This window comes from Ictalurus punctatus, chromosome 8, assembly GCF_001660625.3.
Source record: "Ictalurus punctatus breed USDA103 chromosome 8, Coco_2.0, whole genome shotgun sequence".
NCBI classification, from domain to species: domain Eukaryota; kingdom Metazoa; phylum Chordata; class Actinopteri; order Siluriformes; family Ictaluridae; genus Ictalurus; species Ictalurus punctatus.
The window spans coordinates 11137955-11152924 of NC_030423.2; the positions used below are offsets into that span (position 1 = coordinate 11137955).

Sequence of the window (14970 nt, forward strand, 5' to 3'; positions counted from 1 at the left end):
AAGACATGCACGGTAGGCTGATTGGCATGTCCAAAGTGTCTGTAGTGTATGAATGGGTGTGTGAATGCGTGATTGTGCTCGGCTGATGGATTGGCACCCTGTACAGCGTGTACACCACCTTGTGCCCGATGCTCCCAGGGATAGGCTCCTGGATAGGCTCCAGCGACCCTGAAGGATAAGCGGTATAGAAAATGGATGGATGGATGGATGCTGAGAAATGGATTTGGGCATCTACTCATAGAATCGAAGCAACACTGCCATCTACAGCAGAAAACCTGAGAGCACATACCTCCATGAAAATCAAAAGATCATGACACTGAGTTTAGTTGAAATATTTTTTTTTAATTATTAATTTATAATACAGGATTTTAGGCATACTGTATTTGTACATTTAATATTCTGAAGCTAATTTTATAGCAGACAATTTTTAATACACACTCGCTGAGGGATGACCACTCAAAGGAAGAGCGAAGACCACTGGACATTATTAACCATGACTGATCTGTTCTCCCATATCATTTGGGCCATCCCTCCACAAAAACCCGTCTCGCACTCACATCAGTCGTCTTTTAAATGTATAGCAATTAAAAGCTGAAATACACAGACACAAGATTACAAATAACTTTGTTTAGAATTCCATTATTAATATTAATATTAATTCTCCACCATTTGAAGTCAAAAGAAAAGCAGACAGCATACAAACATTAGGAAATAAAAACACCCATTTTTCCTCCTAACCCCATGCTGGGGCCCATTAAGGGATGCCACCCCCTGTTCACTTGCAGTCTTTTCCGAAGCCCGTGGAGCTCGCCGGGGTGCTCAGGGAATCTACCATGCTTACAATGCAGCCTTTATGGCCAAGGCTTTCAGGCAGGAGCCCACTGACGATTCCCTTCTTTTTATTCTTTGCATCAGACGGACTGTCCCTCAGGACATCTTAGCAGACAAAGTGTATCTTATGTGGCTAAGGAGATGATGAGTTTCTCACAGTTCAAGCATGTTTGGCAACCTTTTCACTTCCTTTTCAGGCAGACAGACCTTCAAGCACATAAGAGGTGAACAGTTTTCCAAGAAGTCAGGTACACACCCAGGATAAGAAAACACTAGACTAGGGCATGCACAGGTGTCGACAGAGCCGTCACATCAGGAGAGAAAAAGCCTTATGATTGAGTTCAAACTCTTGCTTGGTCCAGCGTCAAAGGCATATGGGGTGGTCATGGCATGTCCTATCAGTCCACCAATGTAAGGGTAAATTCTTTCTTGTCCTATTTGTACAAAGCAAGAGATTTCCAAACATGTTATGATGTCAGTTGGAAAGTGGTGAAGTGATGTTCTGTCAACCACTGTTGGCTTCAGATAAGGGTCTGAGTAGAGTGCAATCAATGGTGATGATCAGATGTGCGAGTTTAAGTGCCAGCTAGCCCTTAAGAGCTGAGCCATGTCCAAATCCACATTTCTGGTCAGAAAATACTCTGTGTATGTGGAGAAAGGGACCTCGGTATTCTCTCTAGAGTACAAGAAATTCCCTAAACAGTTTATCACACTCTTATTTTACATTTTCCTTTTTAGTTATCTGGATATTTGGATTTTAATAGAGATCTATGTACAAAGGATCATGGTTTTACTAAGCAAAAAGTAATTTTGGCAAGAAAATAGGGCAAATGAAAGATTTGAGTACTTGGCACAGAAGGTTTCCAGCTACTATACAGGAATAAAGTGAATGACAAATTTATCTGACCCTCTGAGCCATTCTATAATCATTCAGAATGCATCATAGGTTGGTGAGCAGAAAAAGGGAGCAGGGATAGAGGAATAGAAGGCATGTTCAGGGATCAGGGAGTTCCAGGTAGATCAGGGAGATCTCTTCTGTTTTACAGCAATAAGCAGCAGCTGCTTTCTGTAGTCTTCTCCCGGTTTCTTTGGCCTTTAAAGACAAAAGCAAACAAAATGAGCAGCAGGCAAAATCACTGCTCCAACAAAGTACCCAAAACCTACCAAAAAAATTGCATTATGTTCCCATAAGGGTTGCATGGTGACACTTCATATAACCCAAATTCCTTATCATAATCTTTAAAGATTTCCTGTTTGCTAATCTTATGCTAACTGCTGTGTGTAAATAATAAGATTAGCAGTGTTTGTTAGTAAGCGAGTTAACGTTATGCTAACCGCTGTGTCTAAACACTAAAATCAGGGTTCGTATAAGGTGCTTGAAGTGCTTGAATTTGGCTTTTTGAAATTTAAGTACTGGCGATTTTCTATCTAGGGATGAGTAAAACGTGCTTCAATTATACAGTCAATAAATACAAAAAAAAGCTAAATAAGTAAATAATTAAAGTGTTTATTTTCAATAGAACACAAATACAATCCTTTCACTTAAAATATATGACTCCCGCTACAGCCCCTCCCCCTCCTCCCACTATTCACTCACTCATTTTGACAGACAGCTCCAGTCCACTTTTCACACTCCTTCACAACGACTTTGTTTTTCCCCCTCAAACAGCACCTAGTGACAAATATAGCGACTGTTTGGGAAAACCTTAGCTACTTTCTGTAGAAGAGAGTGGCCAGTATTGCCCTGCGAGCGCGAGGTCCTGCTTCCCCCCAACCCGACCTCTCTGTGCCTACTCTGGTCCGGGAGCGGCAGAGAGAGAGAGGAGCAGCACATTCACTCATTACTAACTGTCTCCAAGTAATTATTTTACATGTAAATATAGTAGAAATCACAGCACAGCCGTTGTGTTTAACTTGTGTATGATGATTTTGTCAGACGATGTTGTGGTTATAAAATTGGAAATGCCTTGGAAGTGACTGCTGGTTAACATGTAGTCTATTAATGGGCCGCGTCTCAATCACTAGTAGAAGTAATAATAATAATAATAATAATAATAATAGTTCTCGTTCTGTTGTCTGACAACAAACAGAAAAATATATTGGTTGTTTTATTTATTTTGATTATTATTATTATTATTATTATTATTATATTTATTGGTTTTTGGAATTTAAAAAGAAGAAATAAAGAATATATTTGAATGGCATATCTTGTATACTGCTTGAAAAAGAAAAAAAGAAAAGAAAAAAAAGAAAGAATTAAAAGTGCATTTTAAATGCTTTGAACGTCCTGGAATTTCATTATGAAGCATCTGTATGAACCCTGAAGTTAGCTGTGTTTGCTAGTAAGCAAGATAACATTCCCGATTTTATTATATTTTTGGAGTTAATTTCCAAACTCACACTCTGAGGACAATTTCAATTTGCATGATTTTATTACTCTAGGGAACTATAGATGAAATACGTGGCACATTGAATTAGTTGCTTGTCAGTTGTATGATTGTTCTTGAGTTTTTCCCAATAGCTAGTTATTCATTCTCACTGATAATGTATTCAGAGGTAAATTTGGTTTGTCTGTTTTCATTTAAAGTTGCAATCAAAATGATTCAACCCCCATTGCAAATCAGGTTTATTGTCAAAATTTACAGACTTCCAGCTGTTTGCAATGAACAAATCAAACAAAAGCAATTGAAATAGTTCAACACAATGAAGCATTTCTTGTGTTGAACTATTTCAATTGCTTTTGTTCATTGATTGAATGATTTGTTCACTGCAAACAGCTGAAAGTCTGTAAATTTTGACAATAAACCTGATTTGCAATGGGGGTTAAATAATTTTGATTGCAACTGTATATCCATGTATTTCTGTAAATTTGAATTATGAATTAACAATATTGCATGGTATCGTGTTACTACGTGGTATCGTGATACTTCAACTGGTATAGTATCCTAAGATATTGTGGTATTGTGACAACCCTAGTTCCCATGTAACTTTCAGAACAGCTTAGTAAGGTACAAAAAAGCTCGACAGTAAATATACTTGACAGGAACACATTCATTCAGAAACCACAGTCAATGTTAAAGACGGGTGTGTTCATTTTTCTTTTCTTAGGCTTTACGTTTACCTCGAAGGCGAACAGTTTAGAGTTTATGATGTGCCTTACCATTAAGTCAGAAAGCAAGAAGTTGCTATCAAGTGGAAGCTAGGCTCCCTATGCAAATATCAACCCTTACATAACACATAACTTTAATAGCTCAACCATTAAGTGGTTGGTAAAACACTCGGAAACATAACTTGGCTCTTTCTCCATCTAGAAACTGTGTTGTTTTATCGGATAGTAACTCCGTACCCACCTATTTGGAGCTTTTGAAGCTGTTTAACACGGCTTATAAAACTGCTCTGCGTATAGAACCATAAGTATTTACATTGATTTTACAAAAATCACCCTTCTCATGGGTGTCTAACATACCCAGTACGAAAAAATAAAAAAATAAAAATTGATGGTTTTTGGCTGCTGAACCACAATCACAATACAAACACAACAGTCAATGTTATCATTGACTTATTCTTGCACCGTGAAGGTCAATGAACATAAAAAGCTGTTACACCAGAACTGCTGTGTGTATAGTCTCTGACTTAACACAAAGTCATTATTTTCAGTGCCTGGATAAGAAAATGTTTTGCGTGACAATTGCTCAAAAATCTCATGAAAGATTTCCGGTCATCCATTGAATATTTTCTGCCATTTCACAAACCTCAATCACCTCAGCTTCAAGATCAAAAGAAACCCCTGATTTAATTTAGATCAGAGTTTAAAGTAAGTGACTAAGAGAGTTTAATCTTAGTTTAACGTTAAACAAAAGCAGGGCGTTATAGCCAATGGTTCCGATCTAATACTGGTTAAAGTTTAATCTTAGTTGGTGTAACCAAGTCATGTGATTTCAATGGTTTATCATATACAACCTGTAATAGTCACACTAAGCTCTTTAGCTCTCCACACATAGCTACTGTGCTCCATATTATTCCTCTAAAAGACCCACCCCTGATAATACCACAGTACAGCCTGTTAGCTCAGGAGGTTATTTCACAAGTTATAGTAACACACCCTTTCACTGTTTCCACACCAGCATACTTCTACAGCTTTATATAAAAGAAACATGATACTTTAGAAAAACAATACACCAACACATTAAAAACCCCCAATAAATCCAGTTAAACAGGGACAAGTTTCTTATTTTTTTATCAGATATAACAAAGACAAATATGCACTCAAGTTTGTCAACTGAGCTCGATGGAACATAAGTTTTGGTGAGACGGTCCTCTCAAACAGATACATTAGTCTAGATCACTGAAAGTTGCACATAATCTCTACCCAACTGTCTGTAATAAAAAATATATAGCAGTTGTATATTTTTTGTACAAAGTGTATAAAATGTTTTGCTAAAGCATTTAATAAGAACTGGGAGCCATAAGCCACTTATAGCAATTGCAGGGGTAACAAGTATTCTAACCGTGGCTGTTTTATACAGTTTCACTTGGCATGGTAATAGCAGAAAAAAATTATTTTACTCGTGGAAAAGAAGAATCTGTGCCAGTGTATGAAATGTGTGCAAGATAAATAATTAATATTGTATCGAGAGAACCATTATTCTAATAACGCAAGAGCAAATATTTGACAAAGTTTGGAAATGTACTGGGCGGTCTCTGGGCACGGATGAATAATTATAGTGCGTCACTGCTTTTATTATAGTTTTTAGAATACTTTTTTTAAGCAATCAGAACTATAATGTTCAAGTGATGTACTGTATTTCATAAACAAATTTGTATGTGTGGTGTATTCTTCAATTTATTTTGTACTAGTAGAGTCACATTTCAGATATGGCAACAAATCAGCTTTGTCCTGCTCCTCCCCAGAAAAACCACCAAATGGGGTTTGAAGTGTAAATGAATATGCTGTTGAAGATTAATAGCCACAGAGTCCGAGACAAAGAAAGGACCCACACATTCAGACATGCTTTGGATGTGTGTAAAGGGACTGCCAAAGGGACAATTGAGCTCTTACCATGGGAGTTGGGCTCTGGCAGTGTCTCTCTGGCAACCAAGTGCATAACAGTTGTTCGTCCAGGAGGCAACTTCAGGGCTATTCAAGAAACAATACAGTATTTACTGGTTATTTACAATTTATGAATGTCTGATTCTCAGCAAATAACCAACATTTTAAAGCTCTTTTTGAACACCAATATAATCTTAAAGTAAACAACAGAATAAGCTTAAAAATTATTATTTATTTATTTTTATTTTTTTTTAAAACAGTCCAAGACAAAAGAAAGTAAAAGACTGCCAGTCAGGTCATCAGACTGTGCTTGACAGGCATAATGTGCCTCTTACCTCCTAGTGTGACGTTGCCATGCAGGAACCGGCCCTGGAAAATGAGTCTTAGGATACTGGGGCTGCTCACCTGCTCCTCTTCCCATCCTCAAAACAAAACAGAGACAAAATCAACACACCGTTCGACACATACTGTGGGAAGAAGCATATCTGAAAGCATACAAAGTAAATGTTACTCAAAGCTAGTTAATCAAGACAGATAAGTTTAACCCAAATACTGTCTTCAGTAGCCAGCAACTGTCTTTAGTCAGGCAGACTTAAATAAACTGAAACAATTACCTGGACCAATCATGACTATGCCATCTAGTTAAGCTTTCAAAACTTACCTGCAGGCCAGTTTTCAAAGACATGACGAGCAATGTCTGTGGCCGAATCATTAGGGGAGAAGGTGAAGTCCTGTGTCTTACCACTCACGAGGATCAGACGCAGGTTCACCTGAAAGCAGCAAAAGAACCAGTAATAACCACCTGTTTAAAAGTGAACTGAAACCTTTATCACATTCAACAAAACAACCATTAAGTTACACATGACTTGTCCCTTTATCCACATGCTGAAATGACATGAAACCTAAAAACACAACCACTGAAAGAGATACTGTTTCCAATGTGCTGCCTCAACTGCTTGTCTCTCAAATCAGTCGTTTCCTATAACACTTCCTGTTAAATGGACTAGAGTGACCAGACAGACAGGGTGGGGCAAAAAGATGCATTCCTGCACTCTCTGGTGCCGTGAAACCAAGAACAACTAGCCCTTTGCTTCCCTCTCTCTCTCTCTCTGGTCCAACGCCTTAATGTAGTAACCCTAGGTGTTCCAGACATCCCAATACAGAGTTATTAAATTTTCATAAACTCTGTCACCGGAGGTGAAAGCAATACACTTGATTTGTAGCAAATGCATCGTACACACCAATACATGGGAAGACATACAGTAAGTCAATAAACAAACAACAACAAAAAAAAGAAGCCTGCCACTACAAGCTGTTATAAACATAACCAGCCAGACCTCAAACTGCAGACTCAAAACATAAAAGTAACACAGGTAATGTTTAAGTGAGTGCCATAAAATGCTATGCATCATGTGTTTAAAGACTCGAGAACAGCAGAGTCATAATTATATAACAGATCGGATAGTCCTGCATTGGTGCGAACTCTCCATACATCATGAAAAGGCCTGGTAGCAAATCCGGCCATCATGTGGACTCCAAAATGTCAGTCTATAACGGAGTGAAACCTTGTGCAATATTAACCAAAAATGCTTAACTGGCAGAACTAAAATCTTAAATCCAGCTTATTATCTGTGGGTGGAAATATCTGCTAGTAAGTTAAAAATAAATAAATAAATAAATGATCCAATGTGCTTTACCACTTCAATGTTTTGGTTGCCCAGAAATCGTAAATTAGCTAAAACTTAGTAGTTTCGTTTGCTGGTCATTACTCCAGCCTTAGGACTGGAATTCTCATGGAGGTTATGATTATATAACTATAGGCCCTATACTCAACTGATAATGTCTCTTATGTAGCATGTCTAGTCTATGACCTTGATAATTATTGAATTATTGCACATTGCATTTGTATTAAAGTTTTGAGCTGCACTGTTCTATATTTTGCTTAGGTTTGTCATAGTTTATACATCACTGCATGTTTCCAATTCAACAAAGATTGTCCATCGCTCATGCAAGCCACTTAATCTATCTAGTGAAATTAATTCCCATCAAGGAACAGACCACACCTCAGTTGTTTGCATTTTAGCAGCTAGAAAGATTTAAGAGCGAGTAGGGCGTCAAGGTACATCACAATAAATGTAATGTAAAAATGTACATTTATTTTAAACAGTTAAATCAAATGGAAAATTGTTTCTTGAAACTCAATAGGGAGCGAGGTTTTCTTTATTAGTCAGGAGGAAAATGCTGGTGACTGCTTTTAATCAGCAAGATTCTGAACCCAGTAGGCCAACCAGAAACAACAATTTAAAAAAAAAAAAAATTGATAGTCAGGACATATAATATCTGCCTGGGGCACTGAGGCCAGTGACTGTGCACCTCTTATTACAGGCAAATGTTTTACTCCTCATTACTCTCCTATAACTAGCAACGCTGAAAAAGTCAGTGTTTGCTGTATTCTATTAAAGTACATTTCAAAGAAGAAAAAGTTGCCATTTAAGCTGCATCATGGAAATTAGCGTACCAAATGCAGGTGACCTGATTTGATTTTGAACATCCTGCTCTAAAAGGGAAGCACGGATGGCAGCTCTGTTGCACTGTGGATTGAGGTTAGGTACCACCAGACCTTATTACTGCTCCCAAAATAAAATGAGACAAGGAACAGTGTCTGAGCTCACTTTGAGACTAAAAGAATCCAAAAAGAGGTCTCTTGTTCAGCTCTTTTTATCCCCCCCCACCAAGAGCTTAAAAAGGTACATTCTGCCATTCCTGGTTTTGAATGACTCCTTGGTTATATTACATCACCCTCATGCTGTATACAGGGTTTGGCTGGGAATAAATGCACTCGTTCAGAATCAGGTGGAAGATGAAGGATGGAAAAAGCAAGTCAGTTGGTCTTGGCACAGCTTTGGGTTTTTCATGCTGCCACTAGGCCCCTGAGACATAGGGCCAAGAAACAAAAAGCAAAGAATGACCATAATGCATAAAACTGCAACTCATCATCTGAGTCCATGCATTCAGAACTATTTCTCTCTCAAATACACACACACACACACACACACACACACACACACACACACATTTGATAGATAGAGAGAAATCAAGGTTAGTCTCTGAAAGCAGAAGTGAGAAAAACAAGAATTTCCTGTTAAGGTCCTCAAACCTTTTGGTGTCTCAGTCACAGAATCACAAGAACCAGTATAGGCAGGACTATATGATAATGAGCAAAACAATATCAGTGACGATTACTTCTGCATTTAGTATTAAAATAATGATTATTTAGAAAGTCCCTTTAAATCTGTAGGAGCAAAAGTAAGTTGTACTATACTGTATCAGTATTTAGCCCAAATTCCTACAAATGAGTAAATCTTTCACAAATCTGTGTCGAACTCATGAAATTTGCAGTTTGAGCTAAAAAACGAGCGGTGACAAATCAGCTTCAGCTGTGCATAGCTCAGCTCTATATACAGGTCATGTGCAATGGGCACACCTCAATTTATCCTCAAATGACACAACACACACAGGTGTTATGACTGTGTGCCATTACGAATTGGAAAATATGACAGCTAAAGATATGACCACTATAAAATTGATGAATGCAATGGAATGGATGGATTGGTCAATGGAATTTCCATAAGCAACTCAGAATAAGGACCAATGTGTGGCTAAGCTCATCTACAGAATTATTCTCCCACTTTCTGAAATAAAGAGACAGGAATATAGAAAATAAATAAGTAAATAAATAAAATGGTGGTCCATGATTCTGCTCTGAGGTCCTTGCTTCACTCCTGAGCTCAGGTTACTGTCTGTGTGGAGTTTCTATACATATTCTCCTTGGATCTATGCGAGTTCCTCCACCTCCCAAAACCAATAAATTGCCCCTAGGTGTGAAGGAGTACATGAATGTGTGTTTACAATTGCAGCCTGTGATGGACTCACATTACATCCAGGATGTTTTGCTGGCTAATGCTCATTCCTGGGATAGAGTCTCAATGAGATGGCCATTTAAACACATTGCCTTTGAATCCTGTAGCGATTGATATAATTAATATATTATATTAATTATATTAATATAATATAAGAACAGGGTTTAAACTTCACTACGTTAGAAAAGACAGACTATTGATAAAGAGTAAGATGGATAAAGAGTAATGGAAAGAATAGCTAATTTTATTTCTATATTTATAATAAATGATTATGCAAGTCGCAACTTATGCACTGTTTGAAGAAAGAAAAGTCAAATTACATCAAAAGTTTTTCAGAATTTCATTAACAGAAGCATAATCAAACATCACTCTACCTTGACTAGGATAACTCGGTCACTGAAAATGAATAAATTAATATCAAATGTCGAATCTATCTGTTAAACTATTGTTTTGGTTCTCTTTTTCTGTAAACAACAGCCATGCATTGTGGGTACGGGTACAATTTTCTTTTTTTTTTTTCAACCTAATCACTTATGCCATCTTCAAGATGTGCACATGATTGTAGCTGATGGAGAGACAGATAAATCTGCATTTTCCTTTGCAGACTTTCAGGAACTTTCAAGACAAGGAGACCAGGTTTTGGGTTAAAGTATCCTGGTACTTAGCAGATTTAATGATGCCATCAATATTCACAAGAGCCCCTAGACAACTGGCCACAATATAGTACAGAAGCACCACTGATCCTTTACTGTATATTACACTGATTTTTCTCCTATGCACACCAGTGTTGCTCATCGTGTTTTCGGTCTCATCTGACCACATGATACAGCTCCAATTCCAAATGTTAGTGGTGGTCAGTGCTGTATTTTTCAGAAAAGGCCTATAAAAAGTGACATGTGGGAACCCCAGAAATCAACTGAATAGCAATACTGAATCTCTGTCTCCCTTATCATCCACCTCACTCTGTGTGTGTGCATGCGTGCGTGCGTGTTCAATTCCTGCCAAATTACAAGAAACTTACATTTTGTTTTTACTGTGTACCTAATGATATTAACTGTTTACGTAAATCACCTGCAATACGTACAATTCTGCCCTTTCTTTTGAACAGTGGCAACCGTTCAAGCCTAAGAAAAGTGGCTTGGTTTGCATTCTCAACACGTTCAAGAACCAGAGAGAAGAAAATCATTAAGAGTGTTATGTGGCTGGTTAGACACACATAAAATATATAAATAGGAGCTTGTGGTTTAACGCACCAGAGTAGTACAAACTGATGTCTAATGTCAGCTAATTATCTCACGATGATCGTTGTGTAATTAAATGAAGGTTGCCAAAAATTGTGATCACTTAAAGCTTAGCCTACTGTAACAGAACTTTAGTTCATTACTCAGACAGTGACTGCTCCAAAATGATAACAACCATGGCAAGAAGACAATAATCTTCTAACATCCTGAAGTCATATGGCTGTGTCATGTTCAGCATTTCCTTTTTACGTGATGTTATTCAGTACAGTCAAGCATATCAGATCTGTCATTGAGTGCTGCTGAATTGTAGGACGGCCCTTCCCCATTCTGTCACACATAGAACAATTTGACTTTTGCCGATGGGCATCACAAAAAAGAGAACAATGGAGCACACAATGACATCACGGCATCATCTGTTTACAAACACTCAGCTCCTCACAAAGCTGGTGGAACGCTTGACCAACCCCCAGCCCTAATGGATTCGGGCATTAAGAAGCAAATCTATGGTGGATAATGGGTAGTTGTAATATTTTCAACAACAGCACCACCACATCCACCACGTGTACCCTTTGCTCTAAAACTCTAAAGAAACAGCATATTATATCTGACGCATTACTCTTAGCAACACTCACGTCACCATATGAACCAGCACATCTTATGGAACGCTACAAGCTCACATGCACAACATGGAGGAACACTTGCACTGTATAATGCACTGTATAAAATGTGTATCAGGGAACAACACAGAGTGCTTCCGAGCTGCACTGAACAACGAAATACAATATTTAAAAAGTAGGGCATGAGATCACTTCAAGGTCGAGCATTACACCAAACCTATATGGATTCCTTAACGTGATCTGTTTTGAAAGATTTCTCCAATCCTACTGGCACAGCACCTACACTGGGATCAAAAATCTGCCTCATATTTTAGTCAATTATTCATCCTCATAAAAAACTAAATAAATAAATAAATAATAAAAAAAAAGCTGTGATACCAAATACTATAGGATGTATGCCTAATGCATGTTGTCGCACTAATGACAGGAATCTGGGTGCTTTTCATAACTGCTGATGGCAATCTCAGTGAAAATATGAAGAGTAGGAACTACAGCATCTTCCCACCGTACAAGGAGGAGTGTGATCACTATTTTAAAAAAATGTAATAAATATTTTTTAATTTTTTAAAAAAAAAAAAAAAGAAGAGCAAGGTGCCAGGAACTGAGTACACGCAAAATTTATTCACAAACACAGAGCAGTGACAAGTGTGCAGGGAAATTCCCCACACATGAGGGAGCACTGAGACTAACATTTTTCCTTCCTCCTCGATCACCAGGCGAGCATTTGTGACACCTTGTGCTCATATTTCATATAAACAAAAACAAAGCTAAACAAACAACATGTTCCATGACAATCCAGAGTGCTTAAAACTAATAAGTATGTTAATCTTCTCTGTATCAGTATTGATACTGACAACTACCAAAGAACGTACACGGTCTGGAGGGGAAAAAAAGCTTAAGATTGTCACACAGTTATAGTTAATATATAGTTATTACTTAGTTGGTAGTGTTCAGGAAACTTGTTTCAAAACCCATTGTAAATTAATTGTTGACATGATTCATAGTTTTTACACATGTATTACTTTAACATTATAAAGTTTAAGGCCCTAAGACTTCAGGTAAAGTGGAAAATTTGTAGGAGACATCTCCATCTTGTAATATTAAACCCGAGAGGGTTGAAATGTTCTGGCCTACAGATAATAAAAATACTAGAAATCATATATAAATCATTTCTTTTCTAATTCAATAGTTATTAAATCAGGTAAGTCATTTAACCTGAATACGTACAAAAAAAACCCTACCCTATCTCGAAAAAGATTTCTCAATGCGACCCTGCAACGATTAAAACATCTTCAAGGAACATTCAAAAATGCTCAAACACAATTTATTTGGAAATTAGATACGTTTTGATCAAGTGTGTAGATCATATGTTCGTACACGTCAGAGGCAGTTTGATGTCTCCTTCATACCAGGCCGTGTCTCTAATTGCACAGCAGAACATGAGGTAAAGGAGAAGAGGGCAGCGGGAAACAGAATACTCACTGTGTCCTGCGAGTCTCTCGGCGAGCTCATGGCTGTTGTTCAGGAGGAAGGCACACAGGAAATGGTGTGGTGGAGGTTGCAAACCCTGGCACAAAGAGCCTGTATGTGCTTTTCTCTCAAGCCTTTCTCTGCTTCACACTGCCTGGCACCAAGACAAACATTCACACCATTCCCAAACTGGGTTATAATTCTGTTTATAACACACTTCATAAAGTAAGGTGGTAATTATCCAAGTCACAACGTCAATGTGTCGCAACACACTCAACATATGAAACCAATATATACATTACTACCACATGAACACACACACCGAGATATATATATATATATATATATATATATATATATATATATATATATATATATAAAAATATATATAAATAAATAAATGTGTACTATATGTCTCAATATAAATAATAACTATTATATATATGCGATTTCAGACTCCATTTTGATGTTGATTTGATGCTTATTTATTATCCCTAACCTCCATACATACACATTTTATATATATATATATATATATATATATATATATATATATATATATATATATATACACCCACACACACTTCTATATTAAATCAACTCTTGATTTCTGCCGTCAATCACGTAACCTAAATCAAAATAATTTAAAAACAGCAAATTATTCAATAAAATGACAAGCTCTAATCTGGTGCGAACAACATCAACAGCTGATTAGCTCTCCGGCTAAATTGCTAAATGCTAAAGAAACCATGAATCTTGCACCTTTCAAACACCGTAAGCTATATTAACAGCACATATTAACATCACGGTAAAACGCCACATACCTTTAGACGAGGCTCTATTTCGGGTGAAAGTGTCCTACTGCAGCTGCATTATCTGACCGCGAGAAAAGTTAGCTAGCTAGCCGATACTGGCGCTAGCAAACCAGCTACGGTGCAAACAGACGGCCTAACTGCGCGAACGGACGGAGCTAGCTCCACAAGGTCAAACAGAATCAGTACACAGTAAAGAAAAAGAATAACATTAGTGTTTAGTTTGTTGACGAAGCATTGGGAAGTCAACCAGTCCAACTCAGTACGCCGTTTTGTTTGGAAACGCAATGGCTCCTGCTAGCTGGCCTTCACTAGCACTAGCAGCAGCAGGAAGCTACAGTTAGCTCCTCTCAGGGAACTGAAACAATTTCTGACTGCGGCAGAAAATAAGAGGAACCGAGACCGATCACAGAGCACGAACAGCCCCAAAAACACGAGTTCTTCAATTCGACGGCTCTAAAACAATCCAACAAAAGCGCCCAATTACACAGTCACTTCCTAATCAATTAACTTATCGGTATAGCCATACTGTATTTCGGATATTTTCGGTTAAAAAAATACCATCGGTGTCAGGTTCAGATTAATGGCTGAACATTTAAAGACACCGGAAAGCAGCTGGAACGATACAGTACACAGGGAACGTCACCGCTCAGCCTGACAGACCGGGAGTTGTAGTTTATCAAACATTACTCCATTTTGATTTGATCTGTTCAGTCTCTTAAGTTCTGTTATGTGGAGTAGGCTGTCTCCTCTGCAATCATGAACACTTGGAATGAGTCACAAAATATGAGTAGAAGTTTTGCATCTGTATCTAGGTTAAAGGTTAAAGCGACTATATATTTAGATGTAATTGGTCAGTTTACTGTATTCAGTTTGTTTTTCTTGTTTGATCTATGAGTCTAATGTAAATAAGTAAATGAAAATGAAGTTGTTAATCTAAAATGGACTTGCCTGTGATGCTAAAGCACTGTTATATATATATATATATATATATATATATATATATATATATATATATATATATATATA

General features: G+C 37.4%; 1 protein-coding gene across 2 annotated transcripts; it reads right to left on the bottom strand.

The window, feature by feature from the left end:
- Positions 1-321: 321 nt before the first annotated feature.
- Positions 322-14629, bottom strand: ubl3b (ubiquitin-like 3b). 2 transcript variants are annotated; one of them, XM_017474387.1, is made up of 6 exons: positions 13954-14629; positions 13142-13283; positions 6543-6651; positions 6217-6303; positions 5891-5968; positions 322-1924 (listed from the first exon to the last, which is right to left on the bottom strand). In XM_017474387.1, the coding sequence occupies exons 2-6, from the start codon at positions 13169-13171 to the stop codon at positions 1872-1874; spliced, it is 357 nt and encodes a 118-aa protein (XP_017329876.1). In that variant the 5' UTR covers positions 13172-13283; positions 13954-14629; the 3' UTR covers positions 322-1871. The 2 variants fall into 2 exon arrangements, with proteins under 2 accessions (XP_017329876.1, XP_017329877.1); XM_017474388.3 differs by having other exon boundaries at positions 13142-13279; positions 13954-14565.
- Between the last annotated feature and the right edge of the window lie 341 nt (positions 14630-14970).

Excerpts from the sequence above, each read along its gene's own strand:
- ubl3b (XM_017474387.1), bottom strand. The coding sequence starts at position 13,171 with ATGAGCTCGCCGAGAGACTCGCAGGACACA. Across the intron at positions 6,304-6,542 it reads CTTTGAAAACTGGCCTGCAG|GATGGGAAGAGGAGCAGGTG; the intron begins GTAAGTTTTGAA and ends TTTTGTTTTGAG. Across the intron at positions 1,925-5,890 it reads GCCAGAGCCCAACTCCCATG|GCCAAAGAAACCGGGAGAAG; the intron begins GTAAGAGCTCAA and ends TTGTCTTTAAAG.